At 41.1% G+C, this 27,347-nt stretch overlaps 3 protein-coding genes across 6 annotated transcripts in view; 1 reads left to right on the forward strand and 2 right to left on the reverse strand.

The window, feature by feature from the left end:
* LOC135409124 (targeting protein for Xklp2-A-like) overlaps positions 1 to 245 on the reverse strand; it is a 38,798-nt gene extending 38,553 nt beyond the window's left edge. Inside the window, 1 exon segment of the mRNA XM_064644286.1 lies at positions 1 to 245. Coding sequence (XP_064500356.1) covers positions 1 to 245 — 245 coding nt within the window.
* Positions 54 to 26,999, forward strand: CDCA7L (cell division cycle associated 7 like). Of its 4 annotated transcripts, none has more exons than XM_064675356.1 (10): positions 54 to 303; positions 6,077 to 6,223; positions 9,474 to 9,605; positions 10,068 to 10,412; positions 11,483 to 11,557; positions 13,006 to 13,188; positions 14,292 to 14,426; positions 15,226 to 15,375; positions 16,468 to 16,604; positions 24,959 to 26,999. In XM_064675356.1, exons 1-10 carry the CDS (start codon positions 244 to 246, stop codon positions 24,987 to 24,989), a joined length of 1,395 nt encoding a protein of 464 aa, XP_064531426.1. In that variant the 5' UTR covers positions 54 to 243; the 3' UTR covers positions 24,990 to 26,999. The 4 variants fall into 4 exon arrangements, with proteins under 4 accessions (XP_064531426.1, XP_064531416.1, XP_064531432.1 ...); XM_064675346.1 differs by lacking the exon at positions 24,959 to 26,999 and adding an exon at positions 16,958 to 17,900; XM_064675362.1 differs by lacking the exon at positions 24,959 to 26,999 and adding an exon at positions 16,958 to 17,900 and having other exon boundaries at positions 14,295 to 14,426.
* DNAH11 (dynein axonemal heavy chain 11) overlaps positions 17,538 to 27,347 on the reverse strand; it is a 102,773-nt gene continuing 92,963 nt past the window's right edge. The window contains exon 18 of the mRNA XM_064675385.1: positions 17,538 to 26,513. The gene's annotated coding sequence lies outside the window, so the exon portion shown is untranslated. The remainder of the gene's footprint in view (positions 26,514 to 27,347) is intronic.

Raw genomic sequence — 27,347 nt, forward strand, 5'->3', positions numbered from 1 at the left:
CAACTGCGACGCGTGTGTATGAAAGAACGGACGATGCCGGGTGCCACGGGGGGAGCGCCTGCACCACCAAGGGCTCCGCAGCAGCGTCCAGACGGCTCTTCCCCATCCCCAGTCAGGCTACACAAGGTGCCCCGTCCCCATCCCGCCTTTCCCGCCGCCGCCGGGCGGCTCCACCCCGCCACCGCCCCCCGCTCCTCCTCCCTCCTCCGTCCCCTTCCTCCTCCCGCGGCAGCGCGGGCGGCCATGGCGCGGAGGGGCCGGCGGCGGCGGCGGGGGGCGGCGGCAGCGCGGACCCGCGGCACGGTGAGGCGGCCCGCACGGAGCGGGGCAGCAGGGTCGGGCGGCGGGGAAGGGAGCCGGCCCGGCAGCTTTCCGCCTTCCCGGGACAGCGGCGGCCTTTGTCCGCTGACCGTGGCGCGGGGGGTCGGAGGCGCTGCCCCTCAGCACCCGGACGGGGGGCGGGCATCGGCGGGGCAGCGCCCCCGGCCCCCCGCGCCGCCCCCGCCCGGTGCTCGCGGTCCCGACCGGCGCGGCAGCCGCGGTCCCGCCGGGCGCCCTCCACGTGGCGCGACGGCTCCGGGCTTGTAAAAGGCCGGGAAGGGGGTGGAAACCGCCCGAGGGGCTCAGCACCGGCGTGGGGCAGCTGCAGCGGTGCTGGGATCTGCGGCGGCTCTAATAAAGGCTGATGTGGAGGAGCTGTGTTAATTAGTTAGTCTCTGTGAGCCTGGGGATGCCACTTTAGAAATAGCTAATTAGTGTATTTATTTTTAATTCTGGCCGCTTTTTTGTTGGTGGTGTTGAAACACCGCGATGCCACCGCAAACACGCATGTAAGTATTGGTGAGGCTGGAGGGTTCGGGACAAACACAGGCGTGGTTCCGCTGGCTGCGGTCTGGTCCGAGCCTGGCGCCTTCTTGGGTGCGTCAGGCTGGTGTGCGCTTCACATCTTAGGAGGAGGCGTAGCTGTGGATTCACAGAATAGTTTGGGTTGGGAGGGACCTCATCTAATCAGCCCCCCGCCGTCGAATGAGTTGCTCTGAGCAACTAGATCAGCTTGCTCAGACCTCTGTCCACCCTGACCTTGAATGTTTCCAGGGATGGGGCATCCACCAGCTCTCTAGACAACCTGTTCCAGTGTTTTACTGTTCTCCTTATATGTACTCTAAATTGACTTCCCTTCAGTCATGGTGAGCTTCCCAGATGGTGGGAAGGAGTGAGGGGAAAGTCAGAATCTCAGCTCTTGATGATGGAAAGTTAGGGCTTTATATGGGTTTCTGTGGGACAAGAGTGTACTAGAACATAGGACCTCTGCCCTGTCAAAGACTTTGTAAACCTTCTACCTGTGTATGACCTCAGGCCCCTCATTGTCAATGTGAAGATAAGAGGCTATAAAACAGTTTGGGAAAAACCTGGTTGACAATAGAAGCAAATAGCACTTCACTTCTCACCTCGGGTGCTGGAACAAGAGGTTCTTACCTTCTGCTAATCACCTTTCTAGTGCAGAGCTAAAAGGCTGCACATGTTTCTTTTAAGGCTTAGCAAAGGACCCGGTCTGTTTTTGGTGCTTTCCTGTTTCTCATGGGAGTTCATTCTTGTCTGAGTGCAGCCTTGTGCTGGCTCTGCCTCGTCTTTGTGATACAATGGTGAGCAGTGAGTTCAGCTCTGCCTGGGCCAGAAGGATATGGTGGCAAAGGTTTCCTTGTCTCTTAAGTCACATACTGTCTGCTGACAGGCACATTAACTTGTATGTGCCCCCATTAAAAACAATTGCTAAAGAAGTCAACAGTACAAAGTTGTTTTGAATCACAATACCTGCAGTTCCATTTCCGTCCCAGAGTCTAATTTACCAAGTCCTTGCACAGCAGTTTCAGTACACAGAACTTGTTAAAGGGAGGTTGGCTGACAAAGCACTTGCACCCAAAAAGACTGGACACCAATAATTGAGACACAGAGCAGGGATGTGTAGTATGCCTGTGGTATTGTACAAAAGCGTTTTCCTTGGAACGCCGGGGCTTGGAAAGTAATTAGGCATCACCATAGATGAAAAGGATGCTCTTGAATTATGCAAAATTAATTCAGAAATAGCTGTTACAACTGTTTGAATCGATGAGAGATTAGATAGTACAAAGGAACAGATAGTAGCAGTTGACAGTGTTTGAACTGTGTTCATATGACAGCATGCTGATATTCACAGTATTATCAGCGTTTTTGAAAACTAGGAAATAGTTTTTAGGCAGGTATTGCCTATGGACGGTGGCATTTTAAATGGCTCACCATATGATTATGATAGTTGGAAGTTCCTTACTTTAGGATAAAGTAGCTTGATAGGCATTAGCTTATCAGTTTAAATAAGGCAACATAGAAACCCTATTCCACTGTTCTGACTATAGCAGAATTTACTTGGATTTAGCAGTAGGTTGTCTGAGGTGAAATTGCCAGAACTTTTTCGGGGGCACCATGGAAGTCCCAGGAGTTACTGCTGTGACAGATTTACAGGCTCAGGCATAATTCACCTTCACTGGAATCACATTATGTCTGCAAAGATCATAAAAGTGGGTGATGACTGCTCATTCTATCACTTGTTCCTTTTTTTTTTCTGAACACTCACTTGCCTTTCAACCTCCTGCCACTTGTGCCAGGAATATATTTCACTATCCAGAAAGTTTCAGGGGTTTGTGGTCTAATGCTGTTGAGAAATTGTGAAGATCATCTAGGATCTTCCTTGCCTTCCTAAATTTCATTGTTGCCCTTGAGTCTCAGGCTGGTTATGGTGTTGACAGTCCTGTTGACTGTGCATCCAGTTGTGTGATTCTTTTGTGCTGTAGTAAGGGACTCTTTGCCTTCCACATCTTTCACACATTTGTATGATGCCTAAAATTAAACTTTTGCAATGCTGTTCGCCTTTATGATTTCAGTGGAAAAACCAGGATCTTGACTTCAGTTTTGGTTTACTGGTTTGGCACCTATTGACATTTTGGCTGGGGCCCTCTATTCTTGTAGTGCTGCTCAGAATTGTCAGCCTTGGAATGCTTCCCTGTTCGGTTGTTATTTTGGGGTATGAGCCAAATCCAGTGCCTGTAACCCTTAGGTGGCACGCCTTGAGCTTGCCTCCGTGCTGAACCTGGGACAACTTAAGAGGCTTTCCAATGCATGTTGAAGGTGTGACTTCGCACAGATTTGGTTTGTGTGAGCATCTGTTTGGGGTTAGACTGGAATTATTTCAGTTTGACTAAATTTGAACATGGTTGAAATTGTCTGTCCTCTGCTTTGAATAGGAATACATTGTGGAAACTTGAATAGGGGAACACAGCCCAACTGATGGTTTTTTTTTTCGTGGTAGGAGCAAAAATAAGAGAATTACATCTAGCCCTGCTTTCTCATACTGTATGTTCTTCTGATACATCACTGTCAGAGAAGAATGTGTTAGTGTCACAATTGACAAGGAAAGTGTTGCATATAAATAATTCTTAAAAAACTCAAATATGTTAGTCAGTGGCATAGAAATAGCTGATGCTTCCTACAAAATCCATGAATGTGCATGCAGGCAAGCGTTCTCTCCTTGCAGCCTACAGAAGGACAAGTTGCATGTTTTCTGGCTTTGGTATCAGGAAAGTTGCTTTTTCACTTGAAACATGAGAATTCTTCCTGTTGATGTGGAAAGTAAAACAGCTCACCTCAGGCTTGTCTTTTTTTCCTTGCCTAACAAGACAGGCGGAATTCATGGGAATAGTGCTTGGAAAAATGTTCTTGTGACAGCTGGGGACCTCAGGTGCCTTCCTTTTCCAATCACTCGTGATTGAAACAGATCTGACAACCCTCCTGGCCTCATTTTCTGTCTCTGTCAGCCTTGGCCCTTGGTGACAGCCCTGCCAGCCTCCGCAGGCACACATGAACTGCCTACTCATGGTTCTGTGGGAATGGTAACTCCGCGCAGTCCAAGACATCTGAGTGTGCTCCTGGATGTACTGGTGGTATTTTGTCAAATTTGGAGAAGGGAGAACTGAGAGATGGGGATGTCTTGAACTTTGGACTTCTGCTGAAAAAACATAGGATTGATTATTCTGGCAGTTTTTGGATTGTGTGCTATTTGTAGCTGGGAAGTTTTGTTTTTGAAAAGTACCTTTTGGGAGTTTTAAGCAATTAACTGTGTTTTATATGCAAAAATAAATGAGTTCAGTAGGTATGAAATCTCCTATTAGAAATAAAAATGACTTTTTCAGCAGCTGTGAATTATTTCCAGCTTTTGCTAGACTTTTGGTATCTATCCGTTGTAGCGTGTATCTTTAAAAGACATTACTTCTCACATCTGCAACATTGCAGCAGACCATTGTATCTGAACGTGTGGTCTGTTCATGTTGAAGTATTTTCCCTGAGCAAACTTGGAACGTTCATCACCTCTTTGCCTTCTTGCCTTTTTAAGGGATTTAATGGCAAAAATGTTCTGTGTCATCCAGGTGTTTAGAATAGATAAATATTTTGACATTTGTGTTTAGGCATATATGTATTTACTTTCTTTATTAGCATATACTAATTTGTTGACAAAGTTAAAATCCTAGGCTCTGATGCTGATTGAAAATCAGTTTCAGAATGTAGTTCAAAAGTTATTTGTGACTGAAAGTTAAAAATGAAAATACCAGTAGCTTCCAGGACTACACAATAAATGACAGCAAGCAAACCCATCATGGCAGAGATGTTTGGTGCATGCTTGTCTTTGATGTCAGTCTGCTGATGGCAGTGGACTTCTGCTGGGAATAAACTTGACTTGTGATTTTGGGTGTAGAAACACAGGATTTCAGCTGTGGAAATAGTGTTGATAAGCAAGCTTCATGGTGAGGATGCTCTTTTTAGACTTCTGAAGTGTGCCCACCTTGTATACATCAGCTTTGTCTATTATTACCTTAAGCTCTTTTGGTAAAATGGGGACTCATCAATAACTGAATGAGATTCTTCGTAGGCAGGCTATGGGGAGCAAGTCACAAACTAAAACTTTGAAGTTCTGCAGTAAGTTACTTAAATCAATACTAGTACCTTAGTACTTGGGAATGCATAAAAGATTTAAAAAAAAGTCTTCTACAGGGAAAGAGTTTATGTTTTTTTTGGATCAAAATCAGTAATTACACCCCCATAATGACTCCTCTGGTGCAGATGCAGAAGCAATAGATGAAGAAGAAGAAATTAGGCATACAGTAATCACAGCAGTGGCTAACTCAGCTGTACATTAGCACAAGAACTAATGCAGTGGCTCCTGGAAGCAATTTATTCATAGCAGCGAGGTGCATAGCTCCTAGTATGTTTTTCCATTAAAATGCATAATGCTTCATTTTTAACACTTCTCTGTTCTGAGTGAATTCCATCACAGCAGCGGATTCTGGCTGTTGGCTGTAGGAGGTGGGGGTGAGGAAGTATCCAAAGGGGTTCAAGTATGGTCAGCATGACTTCAGCAGAATAAAATCGGGCCCATGTTCCCACGTTACTGTAGCTTATTTCAGAGAGTGATACTTTGGTCAAGTTACTGCTTGTTCTTGTAATGGAGGTGGAACTTATTTCAGCAACATTATTTTTGGAGAATGAGCCTCCTTTGGGTCCTTCACTTTGGCACAACTAAATTTTGAAAAAGATAAAAGAATAATAAAAACTAATCATTATATGTGGACCTCTATGAGCAACCTTCGTTGTCTGTGACAGTGGAAAAGGGCAGACTGCTCTTGATTTTGAACTTCATCTCAGTGATGTTCTGTTGAACATTCAGGGCTGGAGAAAAACTCCTTTAGATGAGGAACTGTCCTCTCACCATGTATTTTTATGTCTGAGAAGTACTTTCCCATGGAGTTAAACAACCTACCTATTGCATTCCCTTTCTTGCCCCAGATCTTGAGTTTCTGTTTAGGGATTAAAACAGTCTATACAGAATTTTCCTGGAGTTTGGCTAAATGTGGTACAATTTACACATAGCATATTTTGTGATACAGATTTGTACTTGCACGGGAGTACAAAAATAAGTTGTACTGTTGCCAGTTTGAGTCTTCCTGTTAAGCTGGCACATCTGACTCTTATCTTCTGTCTTGTTTTGAATCAGAAACAGATACCCAAGGATGTGGCCAACATTTTTAATGCCCCCAGTGGCAATGAAGATTTTCCAGGGTTCCAAGATGATGCTTCCAGAAAGAACTTGTTGTCAGAGAACAGCTATGCTAGTTTTGATTCCCTGGAGTCTGGAAAAAAGGTAGGAATGGATTGCCATGGTCCAGTTATGGCCTTTGGGTGCAGTAGTACTCTGAGCCTGTGTCAAAGCTGTGTGAACCCTAACTCACACAACAACTCATAAGTTGCAGTTCTCATATGAAAAATAAATGTAAACAAACTTGCTATCCTTATAGGATTTAATGATGGTTTTTGAAAACATAATAATATGAAAAAGAAAATGGGTTTCATTAGAAGGTGAGTTTAAGTGAAATTGGAAAGACAGAATTACTCTTGTGCTCTGGATACCTAAGGCAGTGGAAATGCATGATACTGGATGGCCATTTGTGAGTATGCAGACTTCAAGGTGTTTCTTCCAGAAATTTATCTCAGTGCTGTTTCTGTAGTAAATCATGTTTTAATAGTGGTGACCCACAGAAACCATCAGCTTCTGCTGTGATAGTGTGATTTGCTGGTTCTCTGCTCTCTTGATGGTGAAGGAGCTTGGATCAGCGCAATGATTTGATATTTTTCCTTCTCTGATTTCGTAGCTGGAGGTAGCAGCTGAATTCACAAGAAAGGAATAAACTGGTGTCCTGTCTTGGCTGCACAAAAATTTAGTTTTTAGGCTTTTAGGAGCCTATATTTGATAGACATGGGATTAATGTATTACAAGATACCTTTGTCGTCTGTACTCTCAAAAAGGTTCCTCTGTTTGATTAATAAGAAAATTAAAAATGCCTTTTCTTTTCCTAGTCCATCAGGTCAGTACTTGGTTAAGAGGTGCTGATGGCAAGGAAGATGATTAGTGTTAGCAAATTAAACAGACAGAACAAGGCTTGTAGGAGTATGTGCTGTTTCTGGGCCTTTATAGGCAAATGATGTAAGGAGAGTGCAGAAACCTTTTGGGGGTAGAGCCAGTGTCTTTGTGTACGGAGAAAGATGATGGCTAAAATGTAGTGAAATACAGTGGGTCTAAATTGGTTTGTAATCTTGTTGCTAGACAGCAGTACTGATAACTTCATAAAACCGGGAGGTAGCTTACTCTTGTATTTGTGGCTTTGTGTGGAGCATCAAAAAGGATCACTGGGGAGAGGTGGTGGTGGAGGGGAAGCCTTGTGTGGGAGCCTGAGCTTCTGCTGCCTGCTTGAGGACTGCAGACAGCTTACTTCACTTCTCTCTCCTTTGGTTTCCCAACTTGTGAAATGAAGATTATGATAACGGTCTTTGCTGAAAAAGCATTTTAAATCCTGTGATGAAAAATGCTACTGCTACTTTAACATGTGTTACTGAGAATCCCACTGAGACTTGTTCCAAATTTCCAGCTGGCACTGCAACCTCCTACTTCACCATGCCTGTGTTTCCCTTGGGCTGAGAATTACTTTAAATGTCCATCAGTGTTGAGTTTAACTCCTTTACCTCTGAATGCTATAATAAAAATATCCTGAGTTCCATCCAATTGCAACATAATCTGCAGTCCTTGTGCATCAGGGCCCTTCATCAGGATGAGCATCATCTGGAGTTTATGATGCTAAACACCACTGTTGCTGCAAAAGACTATAGGTACCTGTGCAGGAAACGAAAAGGTTTTGGCGTGAGGGGCAAAATGATGGGAAGTTCAGAAAAATTCTGCCATTATTGTGAGAGGAGGCAAGGTAGCTGCCCTGCTGAGGTGATGAATGGAATGTCAGTGCATCAGGTGTTCTCTTGGATCTGATGCATAAATGAGTTAACAAGTAATGACCTCTGTGTGCCTGCTTTTCCTCAGAGCTTTCTGAAGTCCTACTCCCATAATCTCTGCATTTCTGCTGAGCTTCCACCATTTCTTCTATAGGTATCCCTGATATGTATATCAGGGATATGTATATCCCTTGTACAGACAGTTCTTCATAGATGCAACAGCATAGCTCTACATGTGTTATTTTTAGTTACTTTAGCTAACAAACAGCATATTCCTCCCCCCCAAACTTCATTGTGGAATTTCATGAAAACACAGAATGCATAAAAACATCAGTTTCCCTTCAAGAAATGTAATTCAACTTTTAAGTAACTTCCCTATTGTGTTTGTTCCTTTCTCAAGCAGCTGCACTGCAGCTATCAACATCAAAAGAATGAAGTAATTTTGCTCAGAGAAAACTCATTCCAATTACCCATAATAATTTGTAGATGTTTTAAGTGTAAAGAAAGTGCATATGCAGTAGCACCCCACCCCCTCCCGCCCAGTCCCCTCTAAGTTTTTCACCAGATATTAATGTAAAGAAGTGTGTAATTAAAGTCTGGGAAGGGAAGGAATTGAAAGGAAGAATAAAGATATTTATCAAGTGCATTGTATTAAAGGTAATTTTTGTTTTTCATGTGGGAGGAAGAAATAGCAGAGGAAAATTGGGGAAACAAACTTATATGATTCTGACTTTCAAGGGGCAGGTGTGGTGTGAACATGTGAACAAATCTTTTGGGAGACTAACAGAGAAGTTGCCAAGATGGTCTTCTACTAGTTCTGACTGGAAGTATGGAAATACATTTCTGATTTAGTAAAAGTATTGTGTTTAACTGGTATGTAATGTGCATATCGTGAAGAGTGTTTTAATAAGATCTTTTTACTTCCTGGTCTGTAGGCAGAAATTTAGGATCTGTCTGCCCTAGAACATGTGTGAATAATAAAGTGCACCAAAAACAGAGAGTTGAGCAGTTGAAAGGTGGAGGGATGTTATTCAGGTTGTTTGAAGCTGTGTGGATTTGTGTTGGTATCTGGCAGTTCAGTGACGGTGTAACAGTGTGAGGAGGAGCAGACTCCTATCTCCAGGAGCCTGTACTGCTGCAGCAAGCCTAGAGGAGGTAGTTGTTTTACTGCAATGTCAAAAAAGGAGGGCTCTTTCTTTCTGTAATTGTGGTTTGTATCTTCTTTTATTCAAGGCCGGGTTTTTTACATGCAGAAGAAAACATGCAAAACAACATGATAATTTACTCCTAAGACAACTGATAGTTTATTTTTTTTTGGGTAGTAATGAAGAAGGGGAGGAAGAGATGAAGAAGAAAGTTTCCCCCACAAGAAGCAGCTCAGTTAAAGCCCTGGGCTCAAAATGAGGGAAAAAAAAATCTTTCTGGGTTAAAATAACTCAATGCAGAAACTGAATGTTGTCTTCTTTTTTAGTTTTGACAGGCTCTGCCTGCTAAGTGCTTTCACAGTTATATGCCATTGAATTGGTACCGGCTTGAACCTCAAAACTGGTTTACTGTGGCTGTGTGACTACTCTGTATCTGTCTCTCACAGCTACTGGCTGGTATTTTTGCAGGGAGGCCGATTTCAGTCCAGATACCTCACTGAAGAACTGCGGAGGATTTTCACTGAAGACACAGACTCTGAAACAGAAGCATTTGAAGGCTTTGCTTCAAATGAGGTGCATGTGAACAAGAAAGAAGTTCTGGTAAAGGCAGTCACACCTACATGTCAATGTATATGTTGACTTCTTTGTTCCTGTCTCTTCTGTGTAAACCTCCTGTTCTAGTAGGAATTTTTCTGATAACACTGTGATGTTCTTTCTTCATCCTGAATTTAAATGTGTTACCTTAAAAGAGATTTATTTAATGTAGCATCACATATTAGAAATGAGAACAACTTCCCCTGCTTGCAGACTGACTGTGCTAGGCAAGATTCTTCCTCTGGAAACAGCCATGTCTGTATCCCAGACTATATTAATAGGTAGATTTTGTATTGATCTCTGCACAGGAAGAAGTCGTGTACCATGAACTTTTAAAAATTTGTTGATTTAGGTGAATTTATGATGCTGTCTTTGGGTGCTGAGACTGCTGTCTAGAACTAGTGATTTAAAAATTACTTTTATTGTGTCACAGCCAGTAATGTAACATGGGATTCTTCCTGCCTCTAGACGGTGGAGTCAGACCTGAGTGATGAAGAATGCCCTAATTTATTGGGTAATGAGGAAGAAAAGGAGGAAGTTTCCCCCAAGAGAAGCAGCTTTGGCCTTCGTGTTGCTTTGCAGTTTCCCACCAGAAAGTCATCTGAGAAGAAAGTGCCTGAACAGTCTTTGTCTGACTTACCTGTAAAGGACAGTGAATCCCTCACACCTCTTTCAAGAGAAATAAACTGCAAGTGGTCAGACAAACTAGAGGGCTCCACTTCAGAGTCTGAAGAAGACATTAAAGAAACACAGGAGGAAACTTCCAGTGCAATGATTAAGAGAGCCATAAATATAAAAGAAAATAAAGCCATGGTAAGACTTATGAGTGCTGTTTTGTTCTCTGACGTTTACATGCAATTACTTAGCTTCAGCATATTTGATTTTTGGGGTCCCTGTTGGTGCTATGCTGGGAAAATCTTACGGTGAATTTTTCTACCTGGGAAAACCCTACAGGTCTTTCAGCACTCAGACATTTACTTCTAAAATAGCCTCAAGTAGGACTAGGTTGGTGAAGTTTAAAACCAGAGCTGAACCAAGCATTTTTAATGAGGATGTGAACAAAGTTACAGATGCCCAAGTTTTGTGGCCTTATATTCAGAATATGTCAGAAAAACAGCTGATCCCTTCAGGTGTTTCATGGTGTCATTTGCACAATAGATTTTCTGCTTTTTGTTAGTGCATGACAGATCTGCTGCAGTTATTGATTGGAAAGCCAGGTAGAAACTGCTAAGGATCATAAATGTAATTTTTGCACTGCTGTGGTGATGTACCTCCAGGACATCTACATAGTGCAAAAGATCATCCTGCTGAAGTGCATGTGCTGTGGTTACAGGAACTGCCAGTGGGGCTCAGTTGCTTTATGACAGAGAGTGTACCCATGTCTCTGATTGTATCTGCACTGCTTAAGGGGACACTGAATTCTTTGACAAAAAGCAGAGGTCTTTCAACAGTCATTCAATAAAACAGTCCACAGGGAACATCTTACTGTCTTCTGCCAAGGGCACCCTGTCTTTCTTTCTTCCCTCTCTCCTGTCATATGAACTGAATTTCTTGTTATCGGTCATGGGTGTCATTACCATGTTGTATTGTGCTCCCTTAGTGCTGTTTCAACAAGATTTTATGTAATTCTGTCTAATTCTAGTTCCTAGTAACAATTAGTGGGAGCTATGAAGTTAGCACTGCTAGATTGCAGAGTTTTGCTCATTCAGGAGTAAATGAACCCCTTTTGTGAGCTCCATTTAAATAAAGTGCCTCCAGAAAGTTTCATGCACTGAAACTTCATATGTTTAGATATAATTTGAAGTGCATGTGAAGAGTGGATAGTAGTTGTTGCTTGTTTGCAAGTTGCAGAGAGCTTTTAATGTGACATCACTTGATTTCAGCTTGCTCAGCTGCTGGCAGAATTGAATTCCATACCAGACCTGTTCCCAGTGAAAACGCCCACCTCAACTCCTTCGGTAAGTTTTCGGTACTGACTAGTGGTGACAGTCGTTTTTGTTAGACTTAGGATTAAAGTGTTTAATCAGAAACTTTGACCAAGTTTGTTCTGGTTTTCTTGAAGTTTGGGTACTTTATTTGTATAGATTTGCTATTGGTCAAGAAGTATTAGAGATTATGTGAGGAAATGGAATTTTATAAATTAATTTATGAAGAAATAAGAAAACTGAGATGAGATGCTACTTTATATTTTTTGCCCTAGAAATACTATTGAGATGGTAGACATATGTCTGTGTATGTGGGAACAGAGAAGAATAGTTGCTTTCCTTTGGATTTAGATTCTGTTCATTTCCCTCTTGCAGGCTTTTCTTCTAAAATCCACACTTCCCAGTAGAGCAATGCTCATGAAATTGAAACATGGCAACACAAACTGGAACGAGACTGTAGTTGTTTCAACTGCCTTTTCTCGACTTTAAGCAGAGGATTGTCAATCCCTCCTAGTTCTCTTTAGTGTTTTTCCACATGTATTATAAACAGAAGAGATGTGAGGAAAAACTGAAGAGCCATGTCTTTGGAAAGCCCATTTAGAAGTGCTGGTATGGTGGCTATTAAAAGATGAAGCCAAGTTAAACAGAATTTGAAAGGCTGGATCACCTTGCTAGCTTTAGTTAAATGTTTTAGAGACTTAAACATACTTTAAATACGCACATAAGCCTGCTACTTTTATTTAGTACCTTTAATGGAGGAAAGGAGAGGGCACAAGAAGTATTCTAGTTACCTCATCTGCTTGATTTTTGACTTCCAGCCTGTCTCCTTGTAATGTGTCTTTCACTTCTTTGAAAGAAAATGTAAGTGTATGGTAGCAAGCAGACTTGCTTTCTACATCTTCTTTATACTGTCAGATTTAGTAGCTGCCTTATGGTAGGTGCCCAGGCAGGACTTATGGTACATGAATTCAGTCACGCAGTGATTGGCAGGTGTGACAATATCAAGAGGATATCTTTCACCTCTAAAGAATTTCCAAGTTTTAGGAATCATGAACCACGAGAAGCAGCTTAATAATGCCCTTTCAATTTAAAAAGTTTAAAAGAAAATAAACTAGAATGTGGATTGTTCCTCAAAGGTGTATTCGGATTGTGGGAAAATCTGAGCATTTAGCTATCAAAGAACAGTAAGAACTAGCTTCTACCTTAATATGACAACATGTTAAATTTTTGGTGTAGTTCTATGATGTTAATTGGAATAGAATTTGACCTGAAGGTGTGGAGTTTTAAAAGGAGTAGAAGGTTATAGTCTGTAAGGAGAATGCTAGAAATTGGTGAGGTTTGGCTTAACAATTAAGGAGTGGGAGAACAACAGATTAATTTATGATACTACACGTGTGGTACAGACATTTTCAGATCGTTTCTAGTGTTTAATGCTATGAATAACTGAAAGGACAGTTACTGGAATTTTCTTCCCCTTCTAGAAACAGAAGAAAACCCCAAGGAGGACATTTTCTGAAGGCCAGATAGCACGTCGAATGAACCCAACCAGAAATGCTCGTCCGCCAGAAAAATTTGCCTTGGAAAAATTTACTGTGTCGGCTGTGAAATTTGCAGAACATATCCGTAGCTATAGGCAACAAAACCTCTTGAAGAGACTCAGTGTGGTATTTGCCAGACTTTGATATCTCCAGTAGTCAGGAATTAGGAAACATTTAAATTGTTGGCCAGCACTTAGACCAGACATCACATCTTACAGAAAGTTATTGAGAATCTTTGGTTGGGATTAGCTACAGAAAAAGTTATCTCCAGGCCTTTCTGCCTCATCTTTCACCTGTTAAGTGGGCTCTGCTTGTGACCTGTGTTGTCCAAGCGTAACAAAGCAGTTTACTTACAGTCTGTTATTTATTCATTATCTGAAAATTCCTAGCCCTTATGAGGAAGACTCTTTAAGTGTGCATCCACACAGACTGGATACCAGTTCTGCTTGTAGGAAAGAGTGCTGGGCATAGCTGAAGCATTATAGAGGGAACTTGGCTATTAGAAAAAGTGGAGTAGCACTGAATGAGAACCTGAGCAGGCAAATGACTGTTTTGGACAGAACAGAGGCAATCTTAGAGTGAAGAGACAGGTATGGGGAAGGCTAAGAATCAGATAAGATTTATCCATGAATAGGGGTCAAAGAGAAGGATATTTGGAATGAAAAAAGAGCATTTAATAGTGAGTGGAGTACTCTCTTCCAAATAACAAAGAGGATAGTAAGAAAGGGAGGCCTGAGTATGCAGGGCTAACCTAAAACTTCAGTAGAGGGTTTTTTGCAGGGCATTAGACATTGTCATTGGAGAAAGCAATCAGAGAGTATGCAAGGAGATTGAAGGAGGAAAGCACGGGAAGGCATATGATCATAGTTTCTTATTTTGAGAGGGAAGAAATGGAGCATGAAGGGTTACAGTGGAGGAGTGCAGGGAATGCAAAGAAAAAAAGTTAGCAGAAGTCATGTCAGGGATTTATGGAAGTAGAAGTAGTAATGATGGAAAGGAAGAACATTGAAACAGAATTAATAAAAAAGGTAGTAGAGAAAAAGTTAGTGAGGAGAGGGAAAGAGGCAGTGATAATTTGGAAACTATTACCTGTTCTTCCAGTGGTGCATGAGCCTGTAGTCTGCCCACTCTGGACTGCATACACATTAAAAATGAAAGAATTTGTTACCAAGTTTGGTGACAGAGTCTTCGTGACATCAGACAAAAGGTATTGAGATGAGTTTGTTTAGCAGGGGGATTGTGGAGTGCGCAAAAGAAGGAGATCATCAAAGTACTCGTCTCATCGTCCAGTAGAAGATATTACTGAAGAGGACTTGGACAACATTGCAGTCACTGTTAGAGACAAAATCTATGACAAAGTTCTAGTAAGTGGCTGCTGTATTCTTCAGTTTGTCTGTCTGCTTGAAATTGAAAGTCTCTCAGTAGTTCCCTGGAGTTTGCTGAAAGGTGTGCTTTCCTGAGGTTCTGGAGAGAGTGCAGCTCATCATTATTATGTTATGCAAGCACGACCTTGAAAGCTTTGTCAGGCTTGACTGTGCTGGTTGATACACCCCACCAGCTTTTTACCTCTGGAGAGAAGTGCTTTCTTGCCACAGAGCTATTAAATAAAATTTGCTATAGCTCTGACTCACCACTGAGAAGAGCTGGCATCCTTTTTATCTCTCATTCTCAATATAAATGTTGTGTTGGTTGTACCATTAAATAATAGTGATCCCTGATGTTCCTTGTACCCCCTGGAAATCACATTTCTGTACAGGTTGGGTAGTTTCTAAAGTTCTTGATGGAACTTCTCCTTCCTTTCTTTCACTGGGTTTGGCTATTGATTGTTGTAAAGATCAACTTATTATGTATTTCATTGTATTGGCAGAGATGAGTCACAAGGTCATTTTCTGAATAGTTCTAGCTTTTTCTTAGTTAGAAGAAAGGATCAGAACTGCAACATGAGGCTCATGTAATTTGAGACTTCCAGCACAACTAACTGAAGCTGGACGCTGTCTCTGTAAAATTCCTACCATTGCTATATGATTTATCATAATAATAGAACTTACTAAGATTTTCACAGCTGAATTTGACTTCGGTTTGAAATTTGTGCTTATTATTAGGAAAGTTTGTCATTGAGCATTTAAGATGTCCTAGGATGTTTCTCCTCCTTTCCACTTTTAGGGTAGTACTTGCCACCAGTGTCGACAAAAGACAACAGATACAAAGACAATCTGTCGCAACCAGGGCTGTGGAGGAGTAAGAGGGCAGTTTTGTGGACCGTGTCTTCGAAATCGATACGGTGAAGATGTGAAATCAGCTCTGCTTGATCCAGTAAGTATCATTTTTTGGGCTTGGAACAAAAGTATAATGAACAATATATGCTCATGGTAACATGATGTGTTTAAACTTCTTTGCCATGAGAAGATCTGTAGTACTGTTATGACTGACACTGATTTTGTTTAGAACTCAAGTGGAAAGTGCTGGACCTGGGTTACCAGCCACCTGTCTTTGTGCTTTGAAGCTCCACTTGGTTATCAGATGGTGGAGGGCAAGTGTGAGAGCTTTTAAGAAATGGAATCCGTCCACTTTCAGAAAAATGCCAAAACAGACACATTTTTTAATGCTCTCAGTAACGTGGCATGCAAAGCAGGCTCCTTGTTTTTGATTCCATTGTTTAAATATGAGAAAAAAAGAGAAGGACCCTAAAAGTCTTAGGGTTGTGATTCCCTTTTCTTTGTTGTCCCCTGAGACACTGAGCAAGGAGGGAGCACAGGCTGCTGCCAGAGAATGAGGCACGTGGATACACAAAGAACCTCTTAGCAGAACAGAGTGCTTGGCTTGTTCTGAGACCTCCTCTCCTCCACCTCTGTTTTAGAGATGAGCTTCTGGGCTGTTCTGAAGGTCAGCAGAAAACTAATGGCTCTGAGGTGCTGGCAGTGGCTGCTGTATTAGCACTTGTGCTTCTGTGTGCAGTTGCTGAGCAGCTTGGAGATGCCTGACTCATGTAAGAGCTGGGTATTCAATTCCAGGAATCGTGCTATACCAGTAGGCAGAGCCAAAGAAACTTGTCACAATGGGTACCCATCTTCTTCTAGGGAGTTGACTACGGTCAGCCTAGCACAGAATGAATTATCATTAGGCATTACAGATGACTTCAGTCTATCTGAAAATCAATACTGAGCACATTAGAGAACCTGAGGCTTCAGAGTAAGCATTAAAGCATTTAATGATTTCTTTAATCATGCAGAATTTGGAAATTGTTAACAAGGTTGACTGCCTGGCTGATAGAGGCTTTTAAAACCTTGCCCTGAGCAGTCACATGGTAGGGAAGCCATACTTACGTTTGTCTGAGCAACGGGAAGGCCAATATAACCTTGCTCATAACTTGCTTTTACCCCCTGTCCCACATTCATGCCCTTGCAGGCCTGGATCTGTCCTCCTTGTCGTGGGGTGTGCAACTGCAGCTACTGCCGCCGGCGGGACGGGCGCTGTGCCACCGGCATGCTCATCCACCTGGCCAAGTTCTACGGTTACAACAATGTCAAGGAGTACCTGGAAAGGTGAGGGTCATGCTCCGTAGTCATTCCTTGTTAAACTGTTGTAGCCCCTTAAATTACACTTGACTTCTTGTGCCCTGGGGCAGATCCTGCACCTATGCAAATGAAGTCTCTTGGACTTCAGAATTTTTCCTAGGCTGAAATTGGCTTCTTTGAAGTGAGTCATACTGTCTGTGTAAACAACTGTTTTGCTTAAGAAATTGAAATGCTTTTGCCTATTTTGAAATCCCTACTGGTTCCTTGAAGCGTATAGAAGTGCTGTTTTGGAAGTTGTCATCTTCAGTAATGGAAACTGTTGTTTATGGGGAACCTGAGTTTCCTAAAAAGCACTAACATTGTTTTCTCATGTCTCCTAGTTTACAAAAACAACTGGCGGATGACAATTGACAACACTGAGCTCAAGCTGTGCCTGCAACTGGTTAATATGTTGAAAAATTTTGACTTCAAAAGTTTATTACTCCGTTTTATATAAGATAGAATTGTTGTGTATAGTACATTCATTTCTGTGTTGGGAACTTTTTGATTGATATGGTCTTATGCAAAAGATCTCTCAGGAAAATGTTTTGGTAGAGAAATCTACATGCACAGACCTATAGGTTAAGTGAAATGGCACTCTTGAACCTTGAGTGGTTAATTTTTAATAGAGCTACCCAAGCACGTGATAGAGAACTTGATCAGTTTGAGCAATATTTTTATTTATATAATTGTGCAAGTTTGCAGAAAGGATGTTTAACAACTACCTTCAAAGCATCCGTATCTTTAAAGAAACAAAACACCCTTGTCTCCCAACTTGACCTTAAAGATTCAGTTTTCCAACCCTTGCTTTCTGAACCTGTTAATCCACCTGCAGTTTATGGAACTTGTCCCTGCAAAGAAGGAAAGTGTCCTTTCATTTGATGCCATTATATTCCAACCAAAGCTGATGCAATCGACCAGTGGGAGGATGATTGTTTTTTTTTATTTTATTTCAAAGTGCAATTATTCACAGAAACATGAAACTAGAAGAGTATTTCTTTAAAAATATAAAATAAAATTTTAAACATCATCCCAGTAAAACCAGCAGTTTTTGTGTAGTGCATCTGCTGCCTGAACCATCTGGTCTAAATCGGAGTTCAGGATTAATTTTTTTTTTGCTTCTTACAGTTCATACTTAGAGGTTTTTTTCATTTGTACAACCAGGCTTTTGAACAACTTCGTTTAAATGCAACATGCTTGTATTGCATGTTAAAATATGTTAAAATTCTTGTAAGATACCTGTTTCATTTTATGTAGAGAGAATAAAGACTAATCTAAAGAGGAGTACTTTGTGAGTCAAACTACACCCAGATGCTAATGTTTCCCATTTACTTTCCCGTAGCTGGTGTAATGGTGCTTGCAGATCAATAATCATTATGTGGAGAAACACATGAACACAACACTGATGGATGAGGAAATAACAACATAGAGCACATAAGTGTTACACTAAGGATTGTGTTTTTGTGAGGCAAATCTCCTGCTCTAGCTGACTTTGAAAAATGTTTATCTTCCTTAACTTTTACTACAAGGCAGAATGAGAAAGCAGCATGTATTATTGAAAGGTTAGTACTAAACTGCCAAGAGTAAAGCTATTCCTGCCAGAACCCATTTACCTGACTTCTTGATTTTCAGATTGAAAGTCCAAACATAAGCTGGCCCTCTGCTTTTGATTTTATAAACTGGACATTCATAAACATTATCTGTTTCCCTTTGATCCACTGGAATTGCCCTTAAAAAAATGATTGGCATTGCTAAGTCAATTCCTTGAGCTGCGCTTCAGGAATCGGCCCCAGCTTGATGTCCAGCCTGGTGCCTGCAATAAACAGCACGCGGTTTACGTAGTGTTCTGTAGTGCAAGACTGGAATAATTTGGGTTTTAACAGTGGCTAAACAGATAAAGCTACATTTGAACATGCAGATTTAGTGCAGGCTGTAATGTTGTCCAGTTGTGCATCATCTCTTTGTCTGAATGCAGAGATCAGTACGTAGCATCTGCCTGGACTGGACTTGTGGTTTCATCAACATGCCCTCTTATTGAAAGCAGGGACTGGAAGCTATTTACAGTTGGGACTTAAAATATGAATGTTCCTGCCAAAGTCAAATTCTCAGATTTTCCCGTAATCCTCCACTAGTTTATGGTGAATTCTCCACCAAAGGGTGGAGAACTATGCTGGAACACTTAGCCTGTATGTGTACTGTGAGATATCAAACAGGTACTTTGGTGTAGTTAAAACAGATGAGTTCTGTGCTGCTGAAGGGCCATGCACTTTCTGAAAGCTGCTGGATTTAAGTTTGTTGTGTGTTCTTCTAACATAAACTAGCATATAAAATGTTGCATATGCTTGTTGTGGATTTTAGGAGGATTTATGTGACAGGAAACTATATATGCAAATACCATCACAAACACAAACTTCAGTCACAAGGTTCCACGATACTTCCCTCATATCCAGAGGAGGAATATACAGTATTACCCTTGGATTGACAAATGCTTTAAAAAAAATCCTCTGAAAAATGCATGTCACCATTTCAAAAAGCAACAGTCAAATGACATCTTTGTCATTGCTCCACTCTCCCACCCTGACTTGCCCCTTGGGGCTTCTGTAGTAGCAACTCTCTTCCAAAAGTGTTGCTTTCCTTTTATTATATATGTGGGTCTGGTGAAGAGTACAAGTAACAATGATGTTTCTTTAATTGCCTCTGGGAGTCATTCACCTTTCCTCTAATGAACTGTAACTTAGTTTACAGCTTTTCAAAGTTAAAACTAAAATCTCATTTTGATGACAGGCCTGAATTGGCATTCCTAAATGAGATGCTTCAGTCTCAGGAAAACACAGATTCAAAAAAACAAGGTATGATGTTTATCCTCTGAAAGTTGTTAAAAGAGGGGTTGCAGCTCAAAAGATGAACGTGATTTCCATTGAGAGACAGCCTACAACCATATTACACCTACTGCAATAACTGACTGCTTGAAAATCCAGATGAAAAAAAGTTTCTTTTAATTCTTACACTTTGCCCACATACTTGTGTCATTATATATCATGCTAATACAGGGATTTTCAAGTACTTCCTTGCTTCTTGGTATATCTCCCCAAAGGCTTATAAGTATTATGGCATAGCAAATAAAAAAAATCAGAGTTCTTTAGATCTGTTTATTTACAACTGTCAACTGTTTGCCAAGGCTGAAGAAAAAAAAACAGGAGAAAGACAATTTTTGTGGTTTTTTTTTTTTTTTTAAATTATTATTTGTTTGGGGTCTTTATTTGTTTGGTTTTTTTGTTTGAGTAATGGCATACTGCAGCATACGTTGCCATGAGGTATCAGAGGAATTTCCAAAAACACTGCCTGGTTTATCCATGTCTAGCCACCTGCAAGCAGCTATTGCTGGTGGCAGGCTGGGGGAAAAGGAATCCTGCAAGATGCTGAACACCCCTAGTACTTGGGACAAAGGGTGGTGATGGAGCCTTCAGCAAAGTGCTTGGCATTTCTACAAAACCCACTTCAAAGGAAAACTGACTTTCATTAGGAAAAATTTTGGAAAAAAAAGAATAAAGCTGCTGGAATAGCTCTGTGCTTAGTAGCTAAACCCTGTCACTGTAGGGTACTTACCAGTGGGTAAAGCATTATGTGGAAGGAATATGCTAGTTTAGTCCATGTGTTTGGCAAAACATCACAGAAGAGTGTAGATTGCAGCACTTCCATGTGAGGAGAAAATATCAGCTCCCCCTTTGTCTGCAGAAAAATAAAAAGCATACTGACACCATAAAGAATAGCTATTCTTTCATTTCCAAAAAAAGCAAAAAAAAAGCCCCAAAATGCACAGAAGAGCAACAGTACTGTTAATAAAAAAGTCATTTGCTTTCGTATTGAGGTCCAGCTACAGATCTCTGAAAGGACAAAGTTTCCTCCTCCTATACTCTTGAAGGCAAACAAGGGCACAGGGGCTCCAGGCAGTAGTCTTCTGCATGACATTAAATTTCTCAAGAAGTATCTCCAGAATATCATCCAGGACATTCTTTAACTTGTCCAGGACAATACAACAGTGCCATTAGAAATCCCAGCAGTCAACTCTTTTTGTGTCTTCTACTTTCAAGTCTGATTTCTTTTCCAGGAGAGTGCAAACATCTCGTTTTCTCAGATAAAAACCAGTGATGCTCCCTCCCTCACCTTTGCTGTCTTTTTGGCAACAGTACTGAGATAAATGACTGCAAAACAATTAACACTTAGCAGCTTCTATTTAGCTTCACATTTTCAAGTAATATTGACCCCTGAAGCCCACTAACACATTGTTCCAGACTTGGGATGACTGCTGTTAGTAGGATGTACCCTGAAATTGCCTTGATTTTCAGCTGAGTGTGTTTGGAGGTTTGTACTTCTCTAGAACCTAATAGCTTCCTTCACCCTCTCCACCACCCACAGTCCTTCCTGTCCCAGGCATTAGGCAAAATACAGTGCAGGCACAGGCACACACGTCTCACCCCCCAAAAGAGCCTCTCTCCCTCCCTGCAGGCCTGCTCTGTAACTGAGACAGAACATAAATGAAGAACAATTCATAACAGTACTAATGAGCAGGAATTGAAATCACAGCATTAATGCAGCTCAGCCTCTGTTTCAGTCCTAGCTTTGGCAGAATTAATGAATGCCATATATAATAGTCCAGACTCCCTAAAGTGGATGGGAACTGAATGTGAAAAGCACAAACTTCCCCCAGCAGATGAAGTGCTGTTTGGCCACTTGCAAGAAGAGCTGTCACACTCCCTCCTGCAAAGCCTCCATGATCGGATACTGATAAGAGAAAAAAAAAAGAGTGCCTAGAGGAAAAGAAGGGAGTAAAGAAAGGGACTGAGAAATGCAGAAGAGTGGGAGTCACAGGAGACTTTAATTAACTCTGGTAAGGATGAGGAGCTCAAGGCTCAGTCTCATCACATGGCAGGTTTTGAGGCTTCTGGACATAGTTTCTCAGACTTACACTCAGAAAGGAAGGTGCAGAAGACAGAAAGGTCTGAAACAGAACTAGCTGAGATTTCTGATTACATTTTCCTTCCCTGCTGATGTGTTATTCATTTAATCTCTTAAGTACAGCACCAGTGATGTTCCATGAACAGAACTACAGTGCCCCAGTTAACTCCATATTAAATGACAAAGCTTAGCCTTCTATTAGGGTTGGTCCCTTTAACCTAGCATCTGATGGCTTATTGATATTGTTAATGATATTGTTCTGCTAAACTCTTACAGGTTCTGTACAAGAGAGGTGCTAAGGCTAAGAGATGGTCAAACAGCCTCCTTGGCCAGATCTCACCTCTTCAGACTACCAGTAAACTAAAACTCCCTGAAAACCTCCTCGGCTACTGCTTAGATGGGAAGTCTCTATGAGCAGCCACTTGGCTCCTAATCAGATCAAGGGCCCAGCAAGGGAAGTGATGGGAGAGCACTGTGCTTGGGCTGCACTTCGTGTCATGGAGACTGTGCACATCGCCGCTTGGCTGTGCTGTCAGTGTGGCAGAAAGAATCCAGGACTGCAGGCTGGGAGGGACTTCCTATGCTTGGTACAAGTGGGAAGGAGCAGGAAAGCTACTCAAAGGGAATTTATCATGCAGGAGATGAGAACAAAGGACAGAGGTGAAGACTAGACCCACCAATTCAACCAACCGTGCCTTTTTTATAGTAAGTTATTGTTGCTGTACTTGTTTATAAAAGCATACAAAAAAAAAGTAAGATAGATCCATACCTTGTTTCCCACCCCACAATTAATTCAAAGTTAAAAAGAAATGAACTGCATAACAGGTTAGATGTTCCTCTACTCCAAATATCTTTGGTCCAAATTCCTTCCTAGTGCAGTACCTTGGCCAGGCTGGTGCATTATCATCACTAGTATTAACACTCATTTAATCTTTTCTAATTTGATGCATCATTTTCCCCCCAGAAATTAGATCTCTTGCTGAAATAACACAGTCAGATGTGTGCTCCACATGTCATTAAAGCACTGACAACACACCAGATTAAGAACTTCACATCTTTCTCTGCAGACTAGCCTGATCCCTCTCCTACAAATGTATCCATAGGTTGCATTTTTGAAAGAGTTTTGAAGAAATTATCTGATATTGTTGTCAAGAATCTCATCTCAGCATCAGAGTGCAGTCCATATAGTACAGGGCTTTCAGATGCAAGAATTTAATCTATGTATTTATGGTATCCATCACAATCCAGATTTCGTGGGGCCAAGAAACCTAGTGCCGGTTCCCCTTCAAGCTGCAGAAAAGAATCAATAATGTTATTGATAATTCTGAGACCAGTTCTTGAAATATTCTTCTGTATCTACAAAATTTCTGAGATTTGCTTGGAGTCTGTGGACATGATGCCTGTATGTTCTGATACAATGGAAGAGGGTTACTAAAGTATTTTTAGCATAGTTACTATTTGCATAATTTCCCGACAGTCCCATTTTCTGCAGTGTTAAAATACTGTTGCTTCTTCCTTCATGAGGATGCTCTGAGTTTGTTTTAGGGACTGTCACTACTGAGGTGAGTGTATTTTAAGTGCTGAATGTCTGCATCCCTGCAGCAGACAAGCAAGGATTATTATGCCATTTTGCAGATGAGAGTCTGAGCAGGAGGAAAGTCACACAGGACACCTGTGGGAGAGGCAGGACTGGAGTCTCAACTCACCTCAACCCTGTTGTGTGTTAATATGAGCCACAACATTAGTTCTATTTAGTCTGTCATTAATTAGGGGCTTTGTACAAACACACTGCACTCATAATAACCTTAAAGTGGTCAAAGGGACAGACAGGTAGATGAGACAGGTAAGTGGAGTGTGGAACTGGGATAGCACATGTCAGTATATGGGCAATCTTATCTGAAACAGTGATCCCATTCCACTTTCCACAGAAATGGTTGCTAGTCAGGACAGTATTTATGTCCCTTCCATTCTCTTCTGCCTGGCTGAAGAGAATGTCCCTAGCAGCCAGGAGCTGGAACAGAAAAGAAAATTAGCTACACCACTGCATCTCTCCAAAGGTAGGAGTCTTGCTTGGGGTTTTATAATGCTGCTTTGGCCTCAGTGAGAAAGACAGTGGTGATGATTTTTGCAGGAGAAAAAAATTAAGGTCTCAATCAGCTCAATATTGAACCGAACACTATTAACTGCACTGTTCCTACAGAGCACCTAGGCCCTAACTCTGTCAGGATATTTAAGATAAGACTTGGGACTTTAGAGCAGATCAAGATTTAAGTAGGTAGACAGGGCTTTGGTGAGATGTATTCTTGGTGTATAAGAGTACTCCTACAGATGACAGGACAGAATAAAAGCTGTAGCAATCACATTTCTTTTCCAGACTCCCCCAGCTCCTGTGCTGTAAGAACTTCACTGGATTCAGAGCATTTATCTGAACTTATTGTCATAGGGCTGTCTGGGATTTAAACTAGACTTGAAGTTGTTTTTGCTGAAAAATATTTCTAGCTTTAAGTGGTACTTTTCACAAGAGCTATTTCTTCCTAATGCAGGGTCCACTCCACAGAATCACAATAACATTTAACGGCTTTTGGCATTTAGAACAGTCAACAACAAGCTGTTGCTCAAAATAACATCACTAAGCACTTATTTCTGAAGTCATTTGGTTCTGCAACCAGCCATTTACCTGCGCCTGAACTTGCACCACTAACCTCACCCACAATAGGCTATATCTTAAGACCACTTTAAAGTAGTGCTGAGGTTTTGAAAAAAGCCCTGTTATTTACCTTGAGCAGAAGATCAATTCTGTCAGACAGTTTGTACTTACCAGTCTCTCTGCTGGCACTTAAATCAGGTTTTACTGTATCCATGGGAGTCATGTGCACAGAGGCTGTGGGTTCCTGGGGTTCATAGCAGGAACTCGCCACCCTTCTGTCCTTATGGCAGATCCCAGGTGAGGTATATCAAAGCTCATGCATAGTGGCTTATTCTAATGCACCTTGTGAAATGAATTTATATCTAAAAGAACTCATCAGTAAGGCAAACAGGTAAAAAGAGAAGGTAATCGCCCCAGTGAACACAAAGCCCCACCAGTGATGAAAGGCCATCCTGTTTACATTCATTTGGTTGCCGGTCAATAAATGATTTTCTGGTTTTGCTGGTAATTCTGAGCTTTAGTATTTTCCAATTACATCAGAAATCTTGGAAAGATCCACACCAGTGGATCCAAGCTCAGGGTTGGGTCCCTAAACTTTCCAAAGGCCATACAAATAGCAGTGATTCTGTTCAGGTTTCACCACCTATACTTATTTTGCAATTATTTGAATGAAAGTTCAGGCTTGTGAAGGTTAATGGACTACCAAAACTGGAAGCAGTAATTCTTCACTTATCCATAGGCTACAGGAAGACCTCGAGCTGGCAGGATGAGCTTCCCAGCGTGCCCCTGTGACCTCAGCTGTCATGTGGAGAAATCCGCCTCCTTCGAGGTTAGGAGTACAGTGGTGTTTAGCCTTTCCATCTCCATGGCAACTTACTCTTGGGCATCTTCTTCTGAGCAGTTACTTCCAATTACCTTCATCTGAGTGTGGCTCTTTGACATATGAAAACCTGCTTGTTAGGGACCGAGGAGACATCAGCCCGCTCATCTTGCTTGCAACTGCAAGGCAGCTTCAGCCCATTGCCAGGGCTGAAAGGAGCACTTCCCCCAAGTTATCCAGGCTCCACAAATGGCCTGCTCACATGTAACATGCTAATTTCCATATTTTATTCTTCTCAAATAAAATTTTACCTTTGGAAAATGAAAAATAAGAAGTCTGCAAAGGGTACTTGAAAAATCTCTTGGCTGTTTTCAGAAAATTGTGTACAATCAGTTCTCTGAAGTAACTACTTCAGCAAACCCAGAAACTGACTGGGTAGTTTTAATATTTTTATCTCTATCTATATATCTTATACACACACCCCCTGTATATACATCCACATAAATACATATAAATGTATGTATATGGAAATAGCTTAAAGTAATTTCCAAGCAAGACTTCCTAGAACTAAAGTTAGAGCAACATTTTCTTTTTGTAGCCTCAAAAATTCTAACATTTGTTGCTGATTAGAAGCAACTCTGCCTACCTGGCACCTTGGACTCATGGATGCTCCACATACACTGCTGTCCAGGACAGAAACTCAACAGTGAAATTTGAATATTCAGTATATGTCAGCTGGTGATAAACTGACAAAGCTACAGATGTGTGAGAGGGTAGTAGAAAATTAAAAACAGTCTTACAAACTATTTTCCCTATTTTGGAAATGGGAAAATGCAAGGAAATGTATAACATTTCCATTCTACTATTTTTCTGGAGAAGAAAATATGCAAACAGTAAGTGCAAGTTTTGAGGATAGTGCCATTCTGGACTGCTGGAACTGGTGAATCTGTCAGTTATGTTGGTTAAAGTAACCAGTTCCATAAGAGATACTTTCCCGTGCCAATCCAGACCTTTCTAAATTGAAGCACCGTAAAATAGTATTACTAGGAAAATGAAAACCTAAGTGTACCCAATGTCATTAAGATCACTATACAAGCAGTGTTACAAAATACTGAATTCACGTTACCAAGTAAGGGTACTTGAAAAAGTAAACAAGCAGTATGCCAAGTCACAAACGTTTTCAGACAAAATCTGCTCATGATGAATCATTGTAAATTTATTCCTTCACAGTCAGACAAGACCTAGCTACAGGTGGAGCTGCATAGATGAGAAAGTTTGTGGTCTTCAATTTCCCTTAGGTTGAATATACTATATATACATGTTCAGGAGCTTCAGGCATATGTGAAAGTTCTTACCACAAGTGGTCTGATGAGTTCTTGCAGGTGTACAGAGCAGAGCCTGTGGTCCCAGGTATTGGTGGCCACTCTGTATGATCTCACCAAAGAGGTAATGAAAGTTTTCCCATAGGACCTACCTGGGGAATAGAATGCATCACTGAATAAAACAAGTCAGCTTTCTAAAGGAGAAACCAAAGCTGTTCAGAATAAATGCTGCTTGGAGAAACAAAAGAAATTAAAGTGCCTCCTTTCAGAAAGCTTCATGGTTATATGTCTGCATTGCTGGGTTTGGTTTATTCATCAGACTACACTGAAAAACATATTTCTTTTATTTCAATCCAGAGAGAGGTATCTGAGTAAAAACAGTAACTTTGTGACTAAAATCAGTAACAGTGTAAAATGAATTATCTGAGACTTATGTCATGTTTTCTACCTTATCCCTTATAAAAATCTTATAAGTGAAAAGCACATTTTCAAGACTCCACATGATATAAGAGAACATAACTTCATGAACAAGTGCATGTATTTTCTCATACAGATCTTTAAAAACATAATCCTCATGAGTGACAGGAAGGTAACCTACTGTGCCTTTCTTAAAGGAGAAATAAAAAACTTGTATCTGATTGCAGTGTTTTATATCCTCTCACTAGGAAACACTTAGTAACTGAAATTCTACATTATTTGAAATTGGTAAGTATTCAAGAACTTTAGTGAAAATTGAACTAATATTAACCCCATGACTGCCACATTACATAAGCTTTAAGTTTATTGTAGAATTCTAGTCATAACGCCATTGTTATAGCATGTGATTAAGAGAGGAAAACCATTTTATTCAAGAAACTACTGTCTTTCTCTTTAATTTGGCTTCACAACATTTGAAGCTTCTTTTTGCTGCCCTTTGGTTTGCAAAATATGCCAGTTTGTGAGGAAACCTTTGCAGACAGGAACCGTTATGCCCTTGGGGGCAGTAT

This window comes from Pseudopipra pipra, chromosome 1, assembly GCF_036250125.1.
Source record: "Pseudopipra pipra isolate bDixPip1 chromosome 1, bDixPip1.hap1, whole genome shotgun sequence".
Lineage (NCBI taxonomy): Eukaryota > Metazoa > Chordata > Aves > Passeriformes > Pipridae > Pseudopipra > Pseudopipra pipra.

Bases quoted from the DNA above. Each gene is read 5' to 3' on its own strand.
- CDCA7L (XM_064675356.1), top strand. From the start codon at position 244: ATGGCGCGGAGGGGCCGGCGGCGGCGGCGGGGGGCGGCGGCAGCGCGG. The intron at 11,558-13,005 runs GTAAGTTTTCGG...TTCCCCTTCTAG, and splicing joins CGCCCACCTCAACTCCTTCG to AAACAGAAGAAAACCCCAAG. The intron at 14,427-15,225 runs GTAAGTGGCTGC...TTCCACTTTTAG, and splicing joins AAATCTATGACAAAGTTCTA to GGTAGTACTTGCCACCAGTG.